The 15,461-nt window shown below is 40.2% G+C and overlaps 1 protein-coding gene across 1 annotated transcript in view; it reads left to right on the top strand.

Moving 5' to 3' along the window:
- Positions 1–15,461, top strand: part of c2cd3 (C2 domain containing 3 centriole elongation regulator) — a 163,303-nt gene that overhangs the window by 57,756 nt on the left and 90,086 nt on the right. The window contains exons 13-17 of the mRNA XM_060826212.1: positions 3,529–3,663; positions 5,744–6,256; positions 10,951–11,102; positions 13,090–13,333; positions 14,093–14,270. Coding sequence (XP_060682195.1) covers positions 3,529–3,663; positions 5,744–6,256; positions 10,951–11,102; positions 13,090–13,333; positions 14,093–14,270 — 1,222 coding nt within the window. The remainder of the gene's footprint in view (positions 1–3,528; positions 3,664–5,743; positions 6,257–10,950; positions 11,103–13,089; positions 13,334–14,092; positions 14,271–15,461) is intronic.

Below are 15,461 nucleotides of genomic sequence, written 5' to 3'. Positions count from 1 at the left end.
CGACCAGAAATGAACACAATATGTCAAGTGTAGCCAAACCAGGGCTTTATAGAGCTGCAGCCTAACCTCAGCTCTTAAAATCAATCCCCTTGCTAAAGAAAGCCAACGCACCATGTTTCTTCTTAACAAGCTGATCAACTTGGGTGGCAACTTTGAGGGATCTATGGACGTGAACCCCAAGATCCCTCTGATTCTCCACACTGTTAAGAATCCTGCCTTTAACTCTGTAATCTGCATTCAAATTTGATCTTCCAAAGTGAATCACTTCACACTTTTCCAGGTTGAACTCCATTTGCCACTTTTCAGCTCAGCTCTGCATCCTGTCAATGTCCTGTTGCAACCTACAACAGCTCTCCACACTATCCATCGTTCCACCAACCTTAATGTCATCAGCAAACTTACTAAACCACCCTTCCACTTCCTCATTCATTCAAGTAATTTATAAAAATCACAAAGAGCAGAGGTCCCACAACAGATCCTTGTGGAACACCACTGGTCACCAAGCTCCAGGCTGAATACTTTCCATCTGCTACCACCCTCTGACTTCTGTGGGCCAGCCAATTCTGTATCCAGATAACCCTATATCCCATGCCTCCTTACTTTTTGAATGAACCTATCATGGGAAACTTTATCAAATGCCTTGCTAAAATCCATATAAACTACTCCAGTGCTCAACCTTCATCAATGTGTTTTGTCACATCTTCAAAGAATTGATGAACTGCCAAAAGATATAAGAAAATGCCTGGTATAGAACAGTACAGAGCTGAAAATGTGTTGCTGGAAAAGTGCAGCAGGTCAGGCAGCATCCAAGGAGCAGGAGAATCGACGTTTCGGGCATGAGCCCTTCTTCATGCCTGAAATGTCGAATCTCCTGTTCCTTGGATGCTGCCTGACCTGCTCTCTGAAAGCTATGCTGACTATCTCTAATCAAAGTGTGCTTTTCCAAATAGTCATAATTCCTGCCTCTCAGAATCCTCTCCAATACTTGCCCTCCACTGACATAAGACTGACTGGTCAGCAATTCCCAGGGTTATCCCTAATCCCTTTCTTGAACAACGGAATAACATTTGCCACCCTCCAATCATCTGACACTACTCTAGTGGACTGTGAGTACGCAAAGATCATCACCAAAGACACAGCAATCTCTTCCCTTGTTTCTTATAGTAACCTTGGGTATATCCCATCTGGCCCGGGGACTTATCTATCCTCATGTTTTTCAAAATTTCCAGTATATCTTCTTTCTTAACATCAACCTGTTCGAGCGTATCAGCCTGTTTCACGCTGTCCTCAGTAATGGATACTTGGCTCCAGTATTCACTAAGGACCTCCCCTACCTTTTCCAACTCCAGGCACAAGTTTCCTTCACTATCCCTGATTGGCCCTACCCTCAACCATCCTCTTGTTCCTCTCATAAGTATAGTATGTCTCGGTGTTTTCCTTAATCCTACCTTCTATGCTTTTTCATGCCCTCTTTTAGCTCTCCTAAGTTCCTCAGTTCCTTCCTGGCTAACTTGTAAGTCTCCAGAGCCCTGTCTGATCCTTGCTTCCTTCTTCCTCTTGACTAGATGTTCCACATCTCTTGTCATCCAAGATTCCTTCACCCAACTATCCCTTTCTTGCCTCAGTGGGACAAACCAATCCAGCAATCGCAGCAAGTGCTCCCTAAACAATATCTACATTTCTGACATACTTTTCTCTGAGAATATCTGTTCCACAGTTCCTGCCTAATACCATTGTAATTCCCCCCCCCCCCCTCCAATTAAATACTTTCCCATACTGTCTGCTCTTATCCTTCTCTATGACAACAGTAAAGGTCAAGGAGTTGTGATCACTATCATGGAAATGCTCTCCCACCGAGAGATCTGGCACTTGACCTGTTTCATTGCCAAGCACCAAATCCAATATGACCTCCACTCTAGTCCACCTATCTGCATATTGAGTCAGGAATAATTCCTGAACGCACCTGACAAAATCTGCTCCATCCAAACTATTTGCACGAAGGAGGCTCCAACCAATATTACGGAAGTTGAAGTCACCCATGACAACAGCCCTGTTACTTTTGCACCTTTCCAAAACCTGCGCCTCAGTCTGCTCCCCCATGTCTCTGTTGCTGTTGGGAATCTAGAGAAAACTCCCAGCAAAGTGACTGCTCCTTTCCTGTTTCTGACTTCCACCCATGCTGATTCAGTAGACAAACTTTCCTCAACGACCTCCTCTTCTGCAGCTGTTATACTATCCCTGATTAGCAATGCCATTCCCCCACCTCTTTTACCTCCCTCTCTATTTCTTTTGAGAGGAAATCCCAGCAACCATTTCTATCCCTATGGTATCCAAGTCTCCATTATAGCCACAATATTGTAGCTCCAAGTACTGATCCATGCTCTTAAATTCATCATCCTTATTCCAGACAATTTTTGTGTTAAAATAGACACACTTAACCCATCACACTGACTGTAACTTTGCCCTACTAATTGTTTATCCTTCCTCACAGACTCTCTGCACGCTGTAGCTAGGGTGATTAGCCAACATCTTTTTCCTAGGGCAGGTGAGTCCAAAACTAAAGGGCATAAGTTTAAGGTGAGAGGGAAAAAGGTTATAAAGGAGCTGAGGGGTAACTTTTTCATGCAGAGGGTGGTGCATGTATGGAATGAGCTGCCTGAAGTTATCACAATTGCAACGTTTAAAAGGCATCTGGATGGATATATGAATAGTAAGAGTTTAGAGAGATATGGGCTAAATGCTGGCAAATGGGACTAGGTCAGATTGGGATGAATGAATTGGATCACAGGGTCTGTTTCCATGCTGTTAGAATCTATGACTATGTCTTGAAATCTCCCTGAATAGGGCCAGCTACAAGTGAAACCCGAACCTAATGTCTGTTTTATGTTCATAAAGGACAGTACCTTTTCATGTTTAATTTAATAACATTGGTAGAAGCACAGGACCTTTTTTGGAAATTATTCTGTGCTGAAAATTTCTATTAAATTAAGCTTAGTCCAAGAAAAACATGTTAGGCCACTGTGACTGTTAGTAGAGTGAGGGAATGGACATGTCAGTTAAGTGAGTTCTATTTATGGCCTTGGAAGACAACATAATCATATTTTTGACTACATTCACAATAAATGGTTTGAGCTTTAAGCTTGTGTTTTATAACTTTTAACATTGTTCAATGAATATTACTTCATCCAGTTGACTTTTTTCGTTTTCTCAAAATCTGTAACTTGGGCGTGAACATCCTAATGCTGAGGAGCTGGGGTCTCAATTGCTCTTGAGGCTGTTCCATATACTAGGAACTAGCCACAAGGTCAACACTTGTTAGCAGACTGGGAATTGGATTCTTACTGATTTCTTCTCCCTCTAAAAACAAGCAAATTCTTTCTTAAAAAAAATAGGTTTTTGAAAATGCAGAAATAGCACATTGTATATTTATTACATTAAAAGGCACTTCTTAATGTACATAAATAAGCTTTATGGAATAATTTGTTCCAGTGATTATTACCTAATTTATTTTCTTTTTCATTACAAAAGCCCATTTTGATCGGTACAGCTACTCTTGCACTTAGAGCTGTCATTCAATCAGACTTGTTAAGTATTACCAATGAATTGCCTGTGGAAATGGTGTTTGACAATAAAGGACAACAGCAACCAATTGGTCCATTAAAGGTAATCATGAGAAATAATTGGAAGACAAATTGTGCATCAGTAGACAGGGAAAATTGTAAAGCAGAAGCCTAGGTCAACTCTTATGCTGTCTTAATTGAGAAATACTACAGGGGCAAGGTCTCAAATCCAACTGCCAGAAAACCGGTGATATCCAAAAATATTTTTTAAACTGCCAGGCATAATTTGTAATTGTTATTAGATGAAAAACACAACAACTGTCTTTTTGGCGACTTGCTGTATTTGGCAAGGTTATTGACTTATTGTGCCTGTTTTTTGCCCTGGTCTGAATCGATCTGTACAAAACCACCCAACTCAAAAATTGGCAAGATCCAAAATCTAGCAGAGATGTCCTGAGGTTGCTGGTTTTGAGACTGCATGTGTGAAATTGAGAGAGCAATATATTTGCAAAGACTAAAAGAAGTAAAGGATATAGCTGGGATTTCAGCAATGTGAGGTATTTTTCGAATTTGAGTAACTCGCAAGTACAAAATCACAAATTAATTGATTTAAACTACTTAACAACTAACATTAAATTAGATGCTTGAAAGAATTTTGGGCAGCAGAAAGCAGTTTATGAATTTACTGCATTAGTGAGAGAGGTCTCAGGCTCATTATCAAAGTATGGCATCAAGGAGCCCTACAAAACTGTAGTTAGTTCTACTCAGGGAGGAAACTGGTTTGAATCATACCTAACTAAAAGGAAGATGATTATGATTGCTGGGGGTCAGTTATCTCAACTGCAGGACATCTCTGCAGTAGTTCTTCTGGTTAATGTCCTAGGCCCAATCACCTTCAGCATCTTTATCAATGACCTTCCTTCCATCTTAAGGTCAGAAGTGGGGATGTTTTTTGATGATTATACAAGGAACTGTCCACATGCAAGGTAGGGTCAACATTAAGTTTGGAATGATAAGTGGCAGTAACATTTGCACTACACAGGTGCTGGGCAGTGACAGTCTCGAAAAGGAGAAAATCACATTCCATAGTGTCAACATCCTGGGGAGTTACCATTGATCAGAGATTGAACTGGACAAACCATGCAGATGTTGTGACTACTAAAGCAGGCCACATGCTCGGAAGTCTGCAACAAGTAACTCACCTCCTGTCTCCACAATGCCTTTCTACCATCTACAAGGCACAAATCAGGAATGTGATGGAACACTCTCCACTTTCCTGGATGAGTAGCTCCAATAACACTCAAATTCAGCACCATTCAAGACAAAACAGCTCGCCTGATTGACATCCCACCAACCTTTACTCCCTTTACCACTAACGGACAATGGCAGCAGTATATGCCATTTAAAAGATGTGCCTGAAGAATTCAGCAAGGCTCTTCTCTGACAATACCTTCCAAACCCGCAACCTCCCATATATTAGGATAAGGGCAGCAGGTACATGGAAGCACCAACCCTTGCAAGTTCTCCTGTCAAACCATGCATCTTCCTGACTTAGAGCTGTTTCACTGTTGCTTTACTGGTGCTGGGTCAAAATCATGAAATGCTCTTCCTTACAGCATTGAGTGTTATTCCCTCTACCATGGATTGTCATGATTTAAGAAGAATGCTCGTCACTATCTCCTTAAGTGTAATTAGGAATGGGCATTAAGTGCTGGCCTATCCAGCAATTCCCACATTGCATGAACTAATGGAAAAAGAAATCAGGGCTACATCAAGTTACCTGATATCTATTTGTTTGTAGTGAGAATGCTAAAATTGGCCATCATGACCACTGTTTCAAAGGGACAAAATAGCAAATGTTGCTATTCCTCATCGCTATTGAGTAGCAGTCACCTGTTTGAAATGAGTGAGAATGAACACTGGGTGAGACCTGTGCTGCCATCTTGGATAAAACACCAATACATGCATCTAGGCTTTGTAACAGATGACAGTTCCAGAATGGAACCATCTGGAGGGTGCCTGCTGGTCAAGAGTCAATTTCACAAGAGGGGACAGGGAGAAAATTAACAACAGATGAATTCAAATATTAACACAGCCGAAAGATTTACTGCATTCGTCTGAATTTATCATAGTCTAATTTTCTTTCTTCTTTCTTTAAAGTTCTAACTTCATTTGTTCTATAGGTGACTATCGAGCTTGTCGCTGACAACAAAAATGTTACCAGTGCTAATGCCAGATTAGCTGTTTCTCCTAAGAGGACTTGTGCTGTATCTAATCCAGCTGTATCAAAGCTTCCGGTAGAGCAGCTCAAAGATGTTGATGTTTGTCCAGTTGATCCCTCTCCTTTACGTCCACGTGCCCTTAAATTGTCAAGTAAAAGAAACGTTGAAGCTCATTTGAAACAAAGTTGTGCAAACTACATATCCAGACCGAGCTATCAAAATCATCATAATGCTTCCCCTGAATCTGCAGTGCAAAATTCAATAGAACAGTTTAATTTTTCAGTTGAAGAAGAAATGGGTTTTTTATTGCATGTTCTACTGATGGTGCCTGATGGAAAAGACTTTGTCGTGAGAGATGGCAGAATGCAGCAACAGGACAATATCTACCTAAAATGTAAGCTTTTCAGCACAGATGAGGCAACAAGATCGACAGTTAGCTGCAGCACAAGCTGCCCAGTTTTCAACTTCTCACTGGTAAGTCTTTTTTTGAGAGAGATTAACAATTAATAATAGATTACATATGTTAAGATTTTGAATAAGACATTAAGAAAGGACTTTGGTTTTGTATTTACTACAAAGCATGGAATTCCAGTAGCATAACAAAGAATGTGTACTGTGGATGGAGGAAATTAAACATGTTTCTTAGTGTAAAGTCTGATTACCATATGCCAATGTAAAACAAGCCATTTTACTGTTTGTGATAAGTTTATTTTAAACTAAAATTTGTTCATTTCCACTTACTGTGTAGAACAGTCATCATACAAGCCATTTTCATCTTCTATCTGCAGAACAAAAAATAGAAAAAACTCAGAACTTAAGGTCTTTGTGAAAAGCGGATTGTAGACATGCTGAGTTTGCGCCCTTTAGAGAGAGGCTTCATTTGGCCCAAACTCAGCACATCTGCAAATCTGTCAGAGTCTGCTCAGGTTAAATAAAGTTTATTTCTAAAGGGCCCAATTGGACCTATAAGCTTCCATCATTAGGATTTCACTATGCATTTAGTGTTCTGGATGTAGGTTTGCTCGCTGAGCTGGAAGATTCATTTTCAGATGGTTCGTCACAATACTAGGTAACATTTGCAGTGAGCCTCCGGATGAAGCACTGCTGATGATTCCTGCTTGGCTTCTTTGGGTTGGTGATGTCACTTCCTGTGGTGATGTCATTTCCTGTTCTTTTTCTCAGGGGTGGTAAATGAGTTCAAGTCAGTGAGTTTGTTGATAGAGTTCCAGTTGGAATGCCATGCTTCTAGGAATTCCTGTGCATGTCTCTATTTGGCTTGTCCGAGGATGGGTGTGTTGTCCCATTCGAAGTGGTGTCCTTCTTTATCAGTATGTAAGGATACGAGTGAGAGTGGGTCATGTTGTTTTGTGGCTAATTGATGTTCATGTATCCTGGTGGCTAACTTTCTGCCTGTTTGCCCAATGTAGTGCTCAGGATACATGAACATCAACTAGCCACAAAACGACATGACCCTCTCTCATGACCCTCTCTCATTAGTATCCTTACATACAGGTAAGGAAGGACACTACTCCAACTGAGACAACACATCCATCCTAGGACAAGCCAAACAGAGACACGCACAAGAATTCCCAGAAGCATGGCATTCCAACTGGAACTCTATCAACAAGCACATTGACTTGGACCCCATTTACCACCTCCTGAGAAAAAGAACAGGAAAGGACATCACGACCCAAGGAAACCCAAACATGTAAGTAGAAAGCAGGAATCATCAGCAGTGCTTCGTCCAGAGGCTCACTGAAGATGTTATCTAGTAATGTGACGAAATGTCTGAAAATGAACCTTCCAGCTCAACGAGCAAACCTACATCCAGAACCTTAACTTGAGATACAAATCTTCTCAAAACTCACTAGCATTTAGTGTATTCCTACCTTCTCAGTATTCTACACTTCCAGTGCACTGATTTGTACACTGGACATCACTTTATTTCCCAGTTTGACCTAATAATTAGAAAATAGCAGATTATTTACCCACCCAGATCTCCATTGTGTCTGATTTTGCAAGCAAAGGATTTAGATGTTGCAGTAAGAACAGAGAAAATAGTAAAAGAGGGAGAAGTGTGGCATTGTTGGTCAAGGAGAGTATTGTAGTTGCAGAAAGGATGTTTGGGGACTCGTCAACGGAGGTAGTATGGGCTGAGGTTAGAAACAGGAAAGGAAAGGTCACCCTGTTGGGAGTTTTCTATGGCCTCCAAATAGTTCCAGAGATGTAGAGGAAAGGATAGCAAAGATGATTCTCGATAGGAGTGAGAGAGACAGGGTAGTTGTCATGGGGGACTTCAACTTTCCAAATATTGACTGGGAACACTATAGCACAAGTATTGTAGATGGGCCAGTTTTTTCCGGTGTGTGCAGGAGGGCTTCCTGACAGTATGTAGACAGGCCAACAAGGGGCGAAGCCACATTAGATTTGGTACTGGGTAATGAGCCCGGCCAGATGTTAGACTTGGAAGTAGGTGAGCACTCTGGTGATAGCGATCACAATTCTGTTATGTTTACTTTAGTGGTAGAAAGGGATAGGTGTATACCACTGGGCAAGAGTTACAGCTAGGGGAAAGGCATTTACGGTACAATTAGGCAAGGTTTCGGAAGCATAGGATGGGAAGGAAACTGTAGGGGATGGGCACATTAGAAATGTGGAGCTTATTCAAGGAAAAGCTCCTGGATGTCCTAGATAAGTATTTACCTGTCAGGTAGGGAGGAAGCTGTCAAGCACGGGACTCGTGGTTTACGAAGGAAGTGGAATCTCTTGTCAAGAGGAAGAAGAAGGCTTATGTTAGATTGAGATGTGAAGGCTCAGTTAGGGCGCTTGAGGGTTACAAGATAGCCAGGAAAGACCTAAAGAGAGAGCTCAGAAAAGCCAGGAGGAAACATGAGAAGTTGTTGGTGGATAGGATCAGGTTAAACCCTAAGGCTTTCTATAGGTATTTAAGGAATAAAAGAATACGAAAGTAAGATTAGGGCCAATCAAGGATAGTAGTGGGAAGTTGTGTGTGGAGTCAGAGAAGATCGGGGAAGCACAAAATGAATATTTTTCGACAGAATTCACTCTAGAAAATGACAATGTTAGCGAGGAGAATACTGAGATACAGGCTACTGGACTAGGTGTGATTGAGGTTCACAAGGAAGAGGTATTAGAAATCCTGCAGAGTGTGAAAATAGGTAAGCCCCCTGGGCCAGATGGGATTTATCCTAGGATACTCTGGGAAGCCAGGGAAGAGATTGCCGAGCCTTTGGCATTGATCTTTAAATCGTCATTGTGTACAGGAATAGTTCCAGAAGACTGGAGGGGATAGCAAATGTAGTTCCCCTGTTCAAGAAGGGGAGTGGAGACAACCCTGGTAATTATAGACCAGTGAGCCTTACTTCAGTTGTTGGTAAAGTGTTGGAAAAGGTTATAAGAGATAGGATGTATAATCATCTAGAAAAGAATAATTTGATTAGGGATAGACAGCACGGTTTTGTGAAGGGTAGGTCATGCCTCACAAACCTTATTGAGTTCTTTGAGAAGGTGACCAAACAGGTAGATGAGAGTAAACCGGTTGATGTGGTGTATATGGATTTCAGCAAGGCGTTCGATAAGGTTCCCCACAATAGGCTATTGTACAAAATGCGGAGGAATGAGATTGTGGGAGATATAGCAGTTTGGCTCAGTAATAGGCTTGCTGAAAGAAGACAGAGGGTGGTGGTTGGTGGGAAATGCTCATCCTGGAGTCCAGTTACTAGTGGTGTACTGCAAGGGTCGGTGTTGGGTCCACTTATGTTCGTCAATTTTATTATCGACTTGGATGAGGGCATAGAAGGGTGAGTTACTAAATTTGCAGACAACACTAAGGTCGATGGAGTTGTGGATAGTGACGAAGGATGTTGTAGGTTACAGAGAGACATAGATAAGCTGCAGAACTGGGCTGAGAAGTGGCAAATGGAGTTTAATGCAGACAAGTGTGAGGTGATTCACTTTGGTCGGAATAACTGGAATGCAAAGTACTGGGCTAATGGTAAGATTCTTGGTAATGTAGATGAGCAGAGAGATCTCGATGTCCAGGTACACAGATCCTTGAAAGTTGCCACCAAGGTTGACAGGGTTGTTAAGAAGACATACAGTATTTTAGCTTTTATTAAGAGAGGGATTGAGTTCCGGAACCATGATATGCTGCAGCTGTACAAACCTCTGGTATGGCCACACTTGGAGTATTGTGTACAGTTCTGGTCATTGCATTATAAGAAGGATGTGGAAGCTTTGGAAAGGGTGCAGAGGAGATTTACTAGGCTGTTGCCTGGTGTAGAGGGAAGGTCTTACGAGGAAAAGCTGAGGGATTTGAGGCTGTTTTCCTTAGAGAGAAGAAGGTTGAGAGGTGACTTAATAGAGACATATAAGATAATTAGAGGGTTAGCTAGGGTGGACAGGAAGAGCCTTTTTCCAAGTATGGTGATGGCGAGCACGAGGGAGCATAGCTTTAAATTAAGGGGTGATAGATATAGGACAGATGTCAGAGGTAGTTTCTTTACTCGGAGAGTAGTAAGGGTATGGAATGCTTTGCCTGCAACGGCAGTAGATTCGCCAACTTTAAGTACATTTAAGTCATCATTGGACAAGTATATGGACGTACATGGAATAGTGTAGGTTAGATGGGCTTCAGATTGGTATGATAGGTCGGTGTAACATCGAGGTCCGAAGGGCCTGTACTGCGCTGTAATGTTCTATGTTTGTTTGAAGCCGTGAAGAGTGTAATAAATCTGTGCAAACTGATGCCTTGTTGGGTAAATAGGACTGATGGCAGTTTAAACCAGACTGTGATTGGCGACTGAAACAGAGAAGCTGAAGATGCTCTTCTGCTGTAGACCAAAACAGGTTTGAAGATAGTGACACTCCTAACTGGTATGAGTGTATCCGAAAACATCCTTTATCTGATAAACATTTGGTTCCGATGTTTCTAGATAAAAGATATTTGAGCTATAATTTACAGAAATATAAATCTGCAGCAGTTAACTGTCATTTAAAAGCGAAGAGTGTAAGAAGTAAAAATTAGGCCATGAAATTTAGTTGACCAACGTAGCCTGTCATATGAACTGTACTTCATTATTGATAATTCATTTCCAGAACTATTTGAAGTTTTGGGTATGCTAGTTTCACCTTTTTCTTTAAACCAGGTAACTCCAATCACATTGACTCCCAGATTATTGGAGAGGATGAAGAATAACATGATGATTATAGAGGTCTGGAATAAAGTGATTAACACACGGCATGAGCAACTCCTTGGCCTTGTGAAGCTACCTCTACATCAGTTTTATATATCTTTTAGGTAAATGATGTAGAGCATATGAAATGGTACTTGTGTTAAAATGTACCACACAGAGTGATGTTAATTTAGATGCATTGAAACATTCAGCTATACATCATTGGTTTCTGAAACATTACACTACCTGCTAACCCTCCTATTGTAAGTTGGAAATATATTTACCTGGTTATGGATCAGACCTCCCTCAAAACGTTTCAAGAAAGTAGTCCAGACCCTAACTTTGCTAGTTGCTTTAAGCAGGTGTATGATGGATAGTTCAGCAGTGATGCAGCTGGCCCAACCACTTAGTTTTAAACAAAACAGAATTTACTTTGCAAGATTACCAAATAAAACACAAAAGAGAACAGAATGTAGAATAACCCAAACAGATTATCCCAACTTAATGAAGCTGTTCCAATACTTGCAACAATCCCCATAAACACCCCTTTGCAAAAAAAGGAAATATCGAACACAGTTTCTTACAGGAGAGATGTCAGAGAGAGGGAGGATCAGCATGGACCTATTTGGGTCCAGCAATTTCATAAGAATGCGTGCTAAAACGAAACCAATCAGAGAAAAGCTGAGCTGGGAGAACTGGCCACACCCCTTTCATTGTACAAGTGTTCTTTTAAAACTTTAAAGCATTCACAAGTAGTTAAACTCAGGCTTTCAGAATCACTGCCTTTATAACCTGTCTGAAAAAAATGTGTGCAAACTTAGAGTAGAAGGAAGACGTTGTAGAATACAGATAAGGAGAAACATCTTCAGCGAGAGAGTGTTGAATCTACGGAATTTACTGCCATAGAAGGCTCTGAAGGCCTGTTTATTGAGTATATTTAAGACTGAGATAGATAGATTCTTGAGTATCAAGGCGATCAAGGGTTATGGGGAGAAAGCAGGAGAATGAGGTTGAGAAACCTATTAGCCATGATAGAATGGCAGACTAGACTTCATGGGCTGAATGCCTAATTTCTACTCCTTTGTGTTATGGTCTTAAACATTTTAATTTTCAGCTCCGATTTCTCACTTGTGAGGAAAGTCTGAACTTTTTATCCACTGTGATTGTTTTGTTGAAGTATCATAATTTTACTGCATTCTTCAGAAATTACACAACTTGGCTATATGCTTTGCATAAAAATAAAAATCTTTGCTGTGCAAGTATAGAGTACATGTGAAAAGATTGGAGTGAAATTTGGGAAGTCACTGTTTAACTTCCAGCTTAATGAGAGAGTACACTCTTCAGGCAAGCATGTAGAATTCCTCTGGGGTGAGGGAGTGAGTCCAGAACTAGAGGGCATAGGTTTAAGGTGAGGGGGGAAGATATAAAAATGACCTAAGGGGCAACATTTTCACACAGAGGGTGGTACGTATATGGAATGCGCTGCCAGAGCAAGTGGTGGAAGCAAGTACTATTGCAACATTCAAAAGGCATCTGGATGGGTTTATGAATAGGAAAGGTTTGGAGGGATATGGGTCACGTGCTGGCAGGTGGTACTAGATTGGGCTGGGGTATCTGGTCGGCATGGACAAGTTGGACTGAGGGTCTGTTTGCATGCTGTACATCTCTATGACTATGACTATAATCTTGTAGAATGTAGGTTTTTGATATATATTATTCATGTAGCGAGTTCCCAGTTTGAGTAAAAGAAATATCAAATAATTTCTAGGTGTTAACATGAAAATTGGAAAAAAGCTATGAGCAATAACTAGAAGGAACTTGCGATGATAGAACAACAAAATTTGATGTAATTAAAATATTTGAATCATTTGATGTCTCCATTAAACCCCAAACAAGAAATTACAAGTAATTATTTTCGTGTGTAGTTTCTTGACCATCCATTGACTGTCTTGTTAATTTGGTATTTTAAAGCTTCTAAGTTTTTGTTAATTATTTCAATGTGGTGTATGAAGGCTAATGACAGATTTGGAAAAGTGTAATTGATCAAAGCTGTAGGTGCTTTCTATTTGGTGACCATTGATTTTTTTAAAAATTTATTTTGCAAATCAAAAGGGATCCCAAGATTTCACATTTATTGCTCCAAGCTCAATATCCCGTGGTTGCCGTGGACAGCTACATGCCAATGATGGATGTTTTCACAGGCAGTCAAAAGGGCAACCTTCGTGTTCTACTAGCAATGGGAGAAGCAGACCAAATAGCAGCACTTCAGAAATTGAAAAATGATGAGGGAATATCGCTTGCTAGTGTGCAGCAGATACCTCATTTTCTGGATCAAGTGCCTTCAGTTCCTTCAAAGGTTTGATTGTTATGATATTAGTTAATTTGTGTTGTAGTCAAAAGTACACATGCCCATGTGACCTTATTTGCTTCAAGACCTAAATAAACATTTCGTGAATATGTGCCAGTTTCTAAAACCTTGTCAAAATTAAGTTATTATATTTGTAGTCTCTGACCTGTAACTATTGAGCCAAAGTGTAGCTAACGCAATGAAAGTTATTAGTGTGAAGAGATCCATTTGTTTGTGAGTCACTTTGCCTTGTGATGTGCGGAACTCTGATTACCGGTGACTTGCGCTTTCTCCCAAAATAAAAGAAAATTGATTTGTCATTCTTTCTCATTTCACAGATAAGTTTTACTATTTTGTGTTAGCAAACCCTCATGACAGCTTTTTTAAAATTCAGCTCCATAAAGAACTCAACACAGAAGAGTAGAATGATATAGCACCTTCGAAAAGTTGTTACATCACTTAGCTTTCATGCATTGTGGTGTTAGTCACCTTTCTCCAGTGTCATCTCACCACTCCTGTGTTAGTGTGCAGATGAAACCGCTTCATGTCACACCCCACCCAATGCCAACCAGTTGCATTACACCAAGACATTAGTTACCTTGAATTGTTGAAGTAATTACACTGAGAGAAACATCTTGTTTGTATTCTTCATGCACATTCTGTCAAATGTGGTATAAGCACTGTAATAGGTTTGATTTGCTAAATGTGTACGAAGCTTTTTTAAGGTTTAAAGATATGATCACGCCATATTAACATGTACTTTCTCAGTTGGACAGAAAGGAGACAAAACAACTGATAGAACATATATTTGAGATAAATGTGATGCAACTTAAAGGATTGACTCCTTTGCAATCCACTGTCTGGGGAGAAGCAGACTGCTATGTACAATATTATTTCCCAACTCAAGATGTAGATACAATAACTGAGAGAGTACCATTTGGAAATGGTAAGTACTTTTATATTCCAAAATGCTTATTTCCAATTTGGACATAGCATAATGCATTTAAAATTTTGTAGCTCATGTAAATAAATTGTAAATTCGGGGAAGAAATTTCATTAATGGAAACAACACTGGAACTTCCCAAAAATGTAAAACAAATGATCAAACACAAGATGTGAACTAGAAGGGAGTTTATCACTTTTTTTAAAAAATTACTGTCGCAGAAAAATTGATTATTCTGTAGAATTGAGGCCCCATTCCTGTGCCGTTATCCTTGGGCATGTTCCCATATCTGTGTGCTGCCTCACTATTTGCAGAAATGAGTTTAGGTTTTCATGTACCTGATGATGCTCACGCTCTGTCTGTCCAAGACCCCTCCCACATCTCCCCTAGTGTGCTATTATCATTGTGTTTTCTGTTTATTTTTAGCCTTGCAATAGCTGTAACTTGAGTCAAGCACTAGTGAGACTGAAGCCATTATTTGAGGCATTGTCATAAGTAACTGTTTAGCCTCTGGTAAGAGTGTGTGCTCTTCAGGTAAGTACATAGAATTCACCTTGGGATGATGGAATGTAGGTTTTTGCTATTTACTATTCAAGTCGTGAGTTCCCAATTTGTATAAAAGACATAGCAAATGACTTGAAAATGGATTTGCTGGCAGAAGGAATTTAGGATAACTGAAAACAAAATGTAATTAAAGTATTTGGTATGTTTGATGTAGTTAGTTCTTTGTTTAGGAGTTAATAGAAATAGGTTTTGTATTAATATTGTACTCATTGGTTAGTTTGGTGTTTAAAAGCTTCCAAGCTTTTTTTAATTACAGAATTGTCTGGAACTTTGATGTCATTTCTATCTCCTCTTTGGCAATTATCTCATTTCCCTTCTGACCTTAAACCCTGCTGGTGCATCATTCCTTTCTTTGCTGACCTGTGTTGGATTCTGGTCCCCCGCACCTCATAACTTAACACATACATCTTCTTATTTAAGTTCTTCTTAGTTTTATGTCTCATCCTTGTAGCCTTTTTTTGATTCAATCCTGGGATGAGGGTGTCGCTGGCTAGGCCAGCAGTTATTGCCCTTCTGTAATTATGCAGAGAACAGTTTAAGGTTGTTGTGGGTCTGGAGTCACATGTGAGTCAGATCAAATAAGGATGGTGGTTTCCTTCCCTTAAGGACATCAGTGAACCAGATGGATTT

Source organism: Hemiscyllium ocellatum, chromosome 6, assembly GCF_020745735.1.
Source record: "Hemiscyllium ocellatum isolate sHemOce1 chromosome 6, sHemOce1.pat.X.cur, whole genome shotgun sequence".
NCBI classification, from domain to species: Eukaryota; Metazoa; Chordata; class Chondrichthyes; order Orectolobiformes; family Hemiscylliidae; genus Hemiscyllium; species Hemiscyllium ocellatum.
The sequence above is the reverse complement of the archived record's forward strand: the minus strand, read 5'-3'. Positions and strand labels throughout refer to the sequence as shown.